We start from the raw sequence: 10,164 nt of genomic DNA on the forward strand, positions 1-10,164 counted from the left end.
ACAATACAATTTACATTGTAAAAAAAAAAATCGCAATATCAATAATGACAAATTTCTTTACAAGTACAAAATGGTTAGAAATACAATTTTTAATAATTTTTTTTTGAGAACAAGTAAATGGTAAATGACTGTAATTCAAGTACCAATATCAAAAACAAGTGGTATGTGTATCAAACTGTCAAATTACATTTTTCTTTTTTAAAAAGTGTAACTTTTGCTTCTACAACCGATTTTTTTTTACGATGTATTGAGCAGTGAGGTCTTCTGTGATTCACTGACACATAGTGACCGGGAGTTTATGTGCTATGCATATGTTAGCAGAATTAAATGTTTCTTTGTTGTTAAAAAACATGATTAAACAAAATCGATTTAGTAATTTTTTTTGGATCGATACGATAATCGTGTGGTGAAATATCGCAATATATTAAATCCATTTTTTCTTACACCCTTAGGAGTAGCTTAAGCCCACTAAAGTCATATTGATTTTAATCGAGCAAATTTACTTCCACGTGTCTTATTTTCATATTGCAGAAATATCTTCTGATCATTGCAATAAAATCAAATTCTTTACATTTGAATCTTATTTTATTAGATTTTAATTATGAAAATGTCATACATTTGTCATATTTTCTGTCGTCTTGGTATTGCATGTACTGTTACTATAGTTTTAATTAGGTGAAAGAGTGAAGTTGCGAAAAATAAGAGGAAAATAGTCAACAAAATTAAACAGAACAAGAATAATAAATGAACAAAAAAAAAACATCAGACCATTGATGACGTTTTGTTCTTAAAGTTCATTTATAAAGGCAAAGGTTATGTTTGTCTGAGATTAAAAAGGATATAAAGCAGCACTTTCAGTCAGAGTGTTCCAGACGATGGGCAGGATCTGCTGCATGGAGGAAACCATGGGTTTGGGGAAGTTTTTCACCAGCGCCGTCACAGCCTGAGAGAGAAAGAATAAATGCAGATATCGGCATCAGTCAAAACTACATTACAGCCTACGGGGGGTTTAAACATTTGATTTATCTTTATAATAGAACTCAGTCAGGAGTGGGACAAAATAGGCAGCAAGTAAAGAGGTTATTAGAGGTGATGCTTCCAAACATTTACAGTGGCTCATTAAACTTCATTAGATTCAGGTGTGTTGAGCAATTAGATAACACCTGTTTCTAATTACAAAAAAATGAAACAAAACAAAAAAAAGCCTTTTTTTTTTTCCAAACGGCGCGAGAGCCCGTATGAGAACAGCATTTTTAGTAAGAAGAGCGCCAAAATGTGTAATAATATGCAAAACGAGGCTCATCAACAGCAAAAAATATCTGCATAAATCACACTAAATCAGCAATCATGGTCTCTTCCTTGAGACATAATCTTATCATTTAAAAGAAACGACAATGTACGGATTCATGTTCATCAACTTGTTACACAGAATCGCTGAAAGTCTCACTTCTTACACAGCACCGTCCTAAAAAAACGCCTTTTTACTTTGTTAACGGCGACTTCCAGTCGTACAATATGTGAAAACTTGTTTGTTTGCTTCCATCTTCTAACATTTTAGTTCCTGAAAATGAAAATTAATTACTTTTAAAGTTTTGCTAATCACTTCCTGACCCTGATGAAGAAAAATTCCTTGAATTTCAATCTTAATTCTTTTTTTATTTCAAAATGAAAATAAAAAAAAAAAATCTTTTTTTTTTTTAAACTTTTTAATATGATTTTCTGAACAACGACCAAAACCTACACTGACAACGGGCTTATTGTTTATAATTCAAATGACTGACGGTTGAACTACATTAGTGATTCAAATTTACAACAAGGTGAGATGAAAGTATATACATTTACAAGAATTACTTTGGAATCAAATCTAGAAATCATTATTTGTGCATGTTTTTCTAGTGGAGTATTTTTTTTACATTTTGGATTGAATTTATCCCTAAAAATGTGTTATTAAATCAAATTATAACCATAAATAAACTGCAAATAAAGGCATGTTGGCTGCAGAGTATCTGTTTAAAAGGAAAACTCAACTATTGACACTTTCATTAATAAGTGTCAATCCCAGCTCAATGTTTCCCTCTTCACCTTGAGAACTTCCATCTTCAGCCCGCTGTCAGACGAGGGACCGTCAGGCATCTGGAGAGCCTGCACGAACGCTTCTGTGAACTGCTGCACCACGGGGAAGATCAGTGCTTTGGCTGCACCCTGCACACAGTTCATTACAGTGTTAGACACACACCATAGACACAAACACTATAAATATTAACCGCATTCTCTTACTTTCTCCAGCTCTTCGATAGCACAGATGAGGTTGGCACAGGTGGTGAATATTTCTACTGCTCTGGAACGAGTACGAATACTGTAAACCTCGGCCATTGTAAAGATCTTGTACATCTCTGGTAAGATGACAGGAGCCACCAGCGGCATCTGTGTGTCCGTTACTTCTCGAGTGAACTCTGAAGGTGACCGTTTAACAAAGAAAGAAAAACTACTTTAAATTGCCAACATTTTTGAATAAATTTCACGTAAAAAACATGCGTGAAGACATTTACATTTGTGCTGTTCTTTTACGCACCTGTGAGGACCCTCATGGCCCCGTGCACAGCATTAATGTCGCCGCTCACCAGCATCTCCATCAGCAGCGTGAAAAGTTGAGGCCACGCCTCCGGCCAGTCCCAGTGTGCGATGGCTGACACGGCGTAGGCCACGCTGGAGCGAACTTTACTGATCGACTCAACGCAAACCGCTGGGTAAAGCTCCCGGATGGCGGCTTTAGCCTGAAGCAAGTAAGTAAATACATTAGTTAAATGAAGTGGAAGCTTCACAAAATGTTTTTAATCATTAAGTTAGACGTCAAGAAAAGATAAACGGTACTTTTTTAAGCAAAGTTTGCACTCGTCAGGTTTAGCAACAGGAATGGGGTCAATTATACCTGTAATCTTGTAATTGATAAATAATTATGATGTAATTATAATTGCAATTGTCACTGAAAAAAAATGTTGCTGTTGTAATCATAATTGAATTGATAATTGACTTTGTATTTGTAATTGACATGGAAATTCTATAAAAACTGTCAGTTACAATTGAATTAAATGCAAAACTGGGGAAACTTGTTAAAGTTCTATAGCTTACACAAATGTAATAACAATTATTTAAAAAGTTTTCCCACTTCCTGTCATTTCTCTTGAGGATCATTTTATCATTTAAAAACAAACTGAAATCAACACAATCTGACACAAATAAAGGCTCAGACGCCCACACCAAAAATGTTAATACCAATATTGTCATTGATTAGGAAGCCTAACAAGGTAAACCAAGATAAAAAAAAAAAACTAATCAAATAATAGATGCTATTCTTAGTGCATTTTGCAGCTGATATGGGTCAAAACTGACCCGTTATCATAAGAGATGCTAACAGAAAGCTAATATTTGAAATCTGTGTACCCTTCGTTCTTTGGTTATTCTGTTTTGAAACCAAATCAAAATAACAAATAAACAGTGTGGTTATTTTCTTTTACTGACTTAAAACCAAAACAGAAATACAGAAAATCAAATACCAGAGAAGAGAAGCAGCGTTTTTCTGTTTTAAAATTAAATCTTGTTCTGTTTTGTGATATTTGGATATTTACAGGAAACTATGACCAGAGCTTCATGTTTTAATCCCAGCACACAGAGTGGACCCACAGACGGGGGTTGGGAACTTTTACTTTCAAACAAAAAAGGAGCAACACATAAGTCACATTACTGATGAACTGGTGATCTGAAACATTATTAATGCGTAAACAAATCAAAACAAAAATGGATATTACGAAAAGCACACGTATGTGATTAAAGGGACCAGAGGTGGTGTAATGAATCTACTGGTGCTATTCGTTTCTCGTGATCAACTTCCGTGTGTGTTAACGGCTGTCGTTAGTGGCTGGCGGAAATATAATGTGCAAAATACATATTTTTACTGCCCTCAAAAAAGCTGTAATTGTTTTTGCAGAGGTGTTAAATCGTAGAAGTTCTAAAAAATCTATTGTTCCTCACACCAGCCCCTGAGTCATTAGTCAGTCACATGTTTATTTGGATACTAGTTGGACAGTACCACTACAAAACAAACCAAACGTGAGCAGCTTTTTATGAGCTAGAACATCCACAGGCTGCATGAAAACATGAGCAGGACCAGAAAACAGCTGAAATACATCCTAAACAGTCCTATTGCAACAGGAAACCAGGTCCAGCAACTGTGGAGGGAAACCAGGTGCAGTGGGCTTCAGTTCTCGTAATTTCCCCCGTAAATATCCAAATATCTCACAAACAGAAAAATACATTTTTTTTAAAAACAGAAAAACGCTGCTTATCTGGTTGTTGACATTTCTGTGTTTCTGGTTTGGTTTTAAGTCAGTAAAAACAAAATAACCACACCGTTTATTTGTTATTTTCATTTGGTTTTAAAACAAAATAACCAAAGAACGAAAGGGTACGCGGATTATAAGAGGTTAGTAATTGTGATTAGTTGAATTTGAACTTTAGCAATTGAGAAACAATTGTAGTTGACTTTCAGGGGGAAAATGACAATTCGAATTGTAATTGCAAAAATGCTGGTCACCCTAAATATAATTAATTGCAATTGAACATTGATAATTAAAGACATAATTGTAATTGAAAAATGTAATTGACCTTCAAACAAATCTGGACATAATCAGCCTCAAGTGATGCCAACAATCAATAAAAAAAAGAAACAAGTATTACCTGATCGGAGGTTTCAGGAGGCCGAAACTTCTCTGATTGAGAAAACCAGTGAGTCTCCACATACTGCTTCAAGATGACAGACGCCAACTGCAAAAACAGCCAACTGAGGAGTCAACGGCACATAAAATGTACTAAAGACAAGTGTCTGTGCAGCAGCTGCACGTCAACTTCTTATTGCTAGTTTTCCTCACCTGGCGGATAGCGAGCGCTCCCTGAGGGTCTACAGTGAGCTCTGCCAAGTGGACACCAAACTCTACAAATATAGAAACACCAAAAAGGGGAGGAGAGAGAATGTGAGTAGGTTCAGTCAGACAACACACACAGGCCAAAGTGAACAGCCAAAAGTGGTGTGACGATATCTCGATACGGCGATATATCACAATATTTTTCTGCACGATCGATCACCCATATGCTCCCGCGAAGTAACCTTTTCTGCTTTTCCACTAAAATGTGCAGGTTCGTCTTCACAGAAATGTTGTCACTGTTTGTTGAAGGAGTCAATATATTGTTTACTGGAATATTCCACTATAATGGTGCCACTGGTAAGAAAGACCCTATTTTTTGTTTACAGAAAGCACTATTGGAGATACTTATTCGTTTACATTGATATGTTGACACTTATTTACAGAAATGATGCACTAAAATAGTGTCACCGTTCATAAGACACTTTTTCAATTTATTTTATTTCAGAGATGTAAAATAAAAATTGTATTTTTTCACTTAATCTTTTTTTTTTTGTTATGTCAGATTATCGTAGATTGATTTCTGACTAATATATCGATAATCACAGTATCGTCACATCGTGAGATAATCAATACCGTGAGCTTTGTATCGGGTATCATATCGTGAAGTACCCAGAGGTTCAAATAGGGGTGTCCCGATCCGATATTGATATCGGTCCAATATCAACTATAAAACGAATATCTGATTTTATCGGACTGCATATAAAATCTCTAATATATAATATATTAAATTGTAGAATACTGTAGATATTATGTTGACGGTTAAAATGTATGTAACCAATTGATTAATAATAAATGGGTCAGTTTTTCTCATACCTACAGTTGCTGACTATTGTTCTCTGTTTGAGTGACATCACCTAATCAAGCCTTTTCTAACATTCCACACTACAAAATAAGTAATAAAAGTATGTATGATTTGTGCTGATATCGTATTGGTATCGGCTAATACTCAAGGCTGCAATATCGGCATAGTATCAGAAGTGAAAAAGTTGTATTGGGATATCCCTACGAACAAATGGACGCTTTGAATTGTCAACAATCACCACTGCTGCAGCCTTATTAAATATATTTAATAATACACATGTAACTTATACTGAATAAATGTGATGTTGGAAGGATAATAAATAATGTGCCGCTGGTACACCAACACAGGAGAAGCCATAATGTGGTCAACAATTATTCCTTGATGCAACAAAACTGATGAGTGTCAATTAGGGCTGGGCATAAAAATCGATTTAATCAAATTTGTAGACAAAAACAATTATTTTGCAAATTTGAGTTAAAAAAAAAAATGTATTTTTTTTTATTTAATAAAAAATAATTATTTTCCCACCACATTTTTTTGGACTTTTTCACGTTCCGATGTGAGCCAGCCCCCTCTTTGTTTACATGTGTTTACCCTTTGAGTGGGCTATATGTGTGCCACAGGCATGTTCAATTTTTTATTCACACTATGCTGAGATGCTAAGGGAAGAGTTTATTATTTTTTTTAACTGTAATATTATATGTTATAGAATATGTAATTATCTGATTTCTTAATCAGAAAAATTAAGCTACTCTGAAGTTGCTGTTGCACTTTTGCTTAAACCTGGGTTAAAGCTTAAAATAGTTGAATGACAGAGCCTCATTTACTTTTGATTTTGGGATTGTTCTATGCATTTTAACTCCTGAGGACAATCACAGCAATAACGTTGCACTTTTCACAATATATCTGATGTCTGCCGTCATTTTCAAGAGCATTGAAAAAAAAAAATAATAATCGAAAATCGAATCGAAACTCAAATTTTTCTTAAAAAAAATCTCCAATTTTTTTTAAAGGCAAAATCACCCAGCCCTAGTGTCAATTTGAACTTATTTGGGACAGGGTGTGGAAATGTATCCTGTGAGGCCTAAACACTGTGTTTTAGCAGCAGTGACATCAGCACCAGGAGACAATGTTAGTGCTGAGCGGCCGACTTATACAGGGGCCAGTGGAAGGGAGCAGGCCTCACAGTGACGACACGACACACCCAATGCTTTTCTTTCTTTCTTAGTGAAAGTTTATTCAATTCAGATAACAGTCTGTATGCTTTGCCTCACATAAATAAAATGTAATAAAATATGCAGATGTACTGGTTTTTACTACACTATTGTAATATTTTTTTGTATTAACTATAGGGACTATATACACCTCACATTCTGCCTTAAAGAAGCAAAGATAAGTTTGACGTGCCCTAGTTTGCAATTACACATATATTTGATACATAAAGTATGTTGGCACTGAAAACATCCAAGCAATAACTGACAGATATCAGTCACTGCAGGATTTATGCTTCAATTTTCTTGATTCTATGACATTTTTATTTTTAATTTGGGGAAAATTTTGTAGAATAATTTGAGGAAACGTGCTGAATTAGGGGAAAATTGAGTTCTTTAAAAATAAATGGGACTAAATATGACTGCAATCATGTGATAAGCATGGGGAAACCATAATCCCTGGGGCTGAATTAGTTGGTAATTTACACCAGTGGTTCCTAATTAGGGCTATGTGTCGTGTACCCTTAGGGGTACTTGAACACATCTCAGGGGGTACACAAGAACATGTGTAAATGTAATTTCTACCATTATAGCACATCATATCATATGCACATTTTCCATATCCATCAGTAATGAATCGTATCATACTTTAAAATAGCTTATATGAAAAGGTGAAAACACCAAAACTTCAGAAATAGATAAATAAAAGGCTTGAATCCAAGGTTAATGTGGGACTTGACACAAATAACCTGAACTAGACCAGGGGTGTCAAACTCATTTTAGTTCAGGGGCCAAATACGGAGCAGTTTGATCTCAAGTGGGCCACAGATTTTATGCAGGAAAACGAGTAATTTCAACTTTATTGTGTCCCAGCTGTAAAATACAAAATATGTAAGAAACCGACAATAATAAGCAATAAGTGATAGAAATCAGTCCCAACAAGATCTTCACTTTATATTTCCTAGATTTATTACCAATTTCTATTTAATGATATATAATAAGTTGAAGAAAAACTTTTTCCCAAAAAGTTTAACATTAATAATGACTTCAGTCATGCGATATAAACACTGGGAAAACTGTGAGTCCCTGCTTATATTGCTGAGTTTCATTTACACAAAGATTCATGTTTTCTCTTTCATTTTTGCTTTCTCCTGTGGACCGAACTGGATGCTCTAAAGGGCCAGATTTGGACCCTGGGCCATGGGTTTGACACATGTGAACTAAGAGTTACTGGCGATCATAACAAAAAAAGACAAGGAGTTAATGAGGTAAAAAACAAGTTGGGAAACACTGATATTCACAAAGATTGCTGTGTTGTCTTTCATTTTTAACTTTCTTCATGTGGGCCAAATTGAATGGTCTAATGGGCTGGATTTGGCCCCCGGGCCTCGAGTTTGACTCGTGTGGTCTAATAAACGGTCCTGATGATGTTGACATCCTGGAAGGCAGGATCCGCGGGAAAAGCTGGAGACAACTTCGCGGGAAAATGTGTCACTAGTGACATGCTGGGGTTGCCATGGAGACCGTAAAGATAGATGGTAAATATTTTATTACAGAAATAAAAACGGTATGATTTAATGTAGTCAACGATTGCTCGTGAACCGGAGGATGACCCGTTAGAGCAGGCCGAGCTCAGCACTGGGTCCATGTGGTGTCCCACTGCCACTTTAACTACTTTAAAGACATGAACACAACACATCTGTTAACCACATAATTGTGCCACTTCTCGTATTTTAATCACATCTGGCTAACTAGACTAACTTATGGTAATGTGGCCTAACGTTAGCCACTGGGAGCCAGGGACAGCCCCCACCGCTGTTAGCCACACACAGCGTTTAGCACCGGAGGAGGCTGCAGACAGCTGCCCTACGCGGACACCAGGTCATTCAGTCCGTGAGCACCGGCCTGATGAACGCCGGTCCCCTGTTAAGCAGCATCGGGCTCACCCTCTGTCACTTCCAGCACTTTGATTTGCTCCTCCGCGGCGGCGCGCACTTCTTGCACCGGGGACAGGATGGCTGTCAGCGTCTCGATCAGAGCCTCCTTCAGACCCTGCTGGACGGGGCCCACGGCCGAGCCAGGTCGGGTGTTACCGGCCACACTCATGCCTCCACCGTTGGGTTCACTCGCTGGCCGCTACAGTCGGTCCACAGCACCGGGAGGAGCAGAGAGCCGCGGACACACGGCCGGAGCGCGCCAAGGCATGGGAACGTGGAGGCGTGGCTTCCGGTTTGCTTCTTCTTCTGTTCCTGCGTCTTTAAAACTCAGTAGAAAACTACTGCCTCCTACTGGCATGGAGCTGCAAGTTCAGTCTTCATTTATTTATTTATTTATTTATTTATTCTCTCCATTTCCTTTAGAGGTCGCCATAGTTCGTCTCCTTCATCCTCCACCATTTCCCCGTGATGTTTAGCCGACATTATTTTAACCCAAAAGCTTTCTTGGATCGTACACTGGAGTATTTGTATATTATTCTTGCTTGATATTTTTATCCTTTCTTATTCCTGTGTGAAACTCCTTTTAGTTTAATCAGGGGCTAAATACACACCAGTTTCATCTCAAGTGGGCCACGGATTTTAGGCAGGAAAAAAAACAAAAAAAAAAACAATTTTAACATTAATGTGCTCTAGTTTGCACTTCCAGGTATATATTAAATATAAAGTATATACAATACAGACAATATCCAAGCATTAGGTGACCTTAAACTTGAATTTACTTTAATTTCCTTGATATTATGAACAATTGTTATTTATATTACTATAATAAATTGAGGACATTTGCAGGATTTAAAAAAAAAAAATTTTTTTTCATCAATTTGCGATTTAAAATATGACTTCCATCATGTGAAATAAGCATGGGGATTTTGTAAATGTATAAGCATGTGTACTCAGATGGACTAAGATATCTACATCTGAAATATTTTGTAATGTACACAATGATACATTCAGTCATTTTTACTTTCTCCTGAGGGTCAAAGTAGATGCTCTGAAGGGCCGGATTTGGCCCCCGGGCCTTGAGTTTGACACGTGTGTTAATAATCTCTTAAACTCTAATCTCTGTTTACTTTTAATCTTGTGTATCTTTTGTTGGTGTTTCTTTTCACTTAATCATTTCTAATTGTTTGCCATTGTAACAAAAGTATTTTTTCCCTGGGATTATTAAAGTATTCCTG

General features: G+C 36.5%; 1 protein-coding gene across 1 annotated transcript; it reads right to left on the reverse strand.

Moving 5' to 3' along the window:
• Nucleotides 1-394: 394 nt before the first annotated feature.
• LOC114462945 (importin-9-like) lies at nucleotides 395-9,236 on the reverse strand. The gene is made up of 7 exons (XM_028446068.1): nucleotides 8,939-9,236; nucleotides 4,926-4,987; nucleotides 4,735-4,821; nucleotides 2,573-2,774; nucleotides 2,278-2,453; nucleotides 2,083-2,202; nucleotides 395-943 (listed from the first exon to the last, which is right to left on the reverse strand). Exons 1-7 carry the CDS (start codon nucleotides 9,096-9,098, stop codon nucleotides 830-832), a joined length of 921 nt encoding a protein of 306 aa, XP_028301869.1. The 5' UTR covers nucleotides 9,099-9,236; the 3' UTR covers nucleotides 395-829.
• Between the last annotated feature and the right edge of the window lie 928 nt (nucleotides 9,237-10,164).

This window comes from Gouania willdenowi, chromosome 5, assembly GCF_900634775.1.
Source record: "Gouania willdenowi chromosome 5, fGouWil2.1, whole genome shotgun sequence".
NCBI lineage: Eukaryota > Metazoa > Chordata > Actinopteri > Blenniiformes > Gobiesocidae > Gouania > Gouania willdenowi.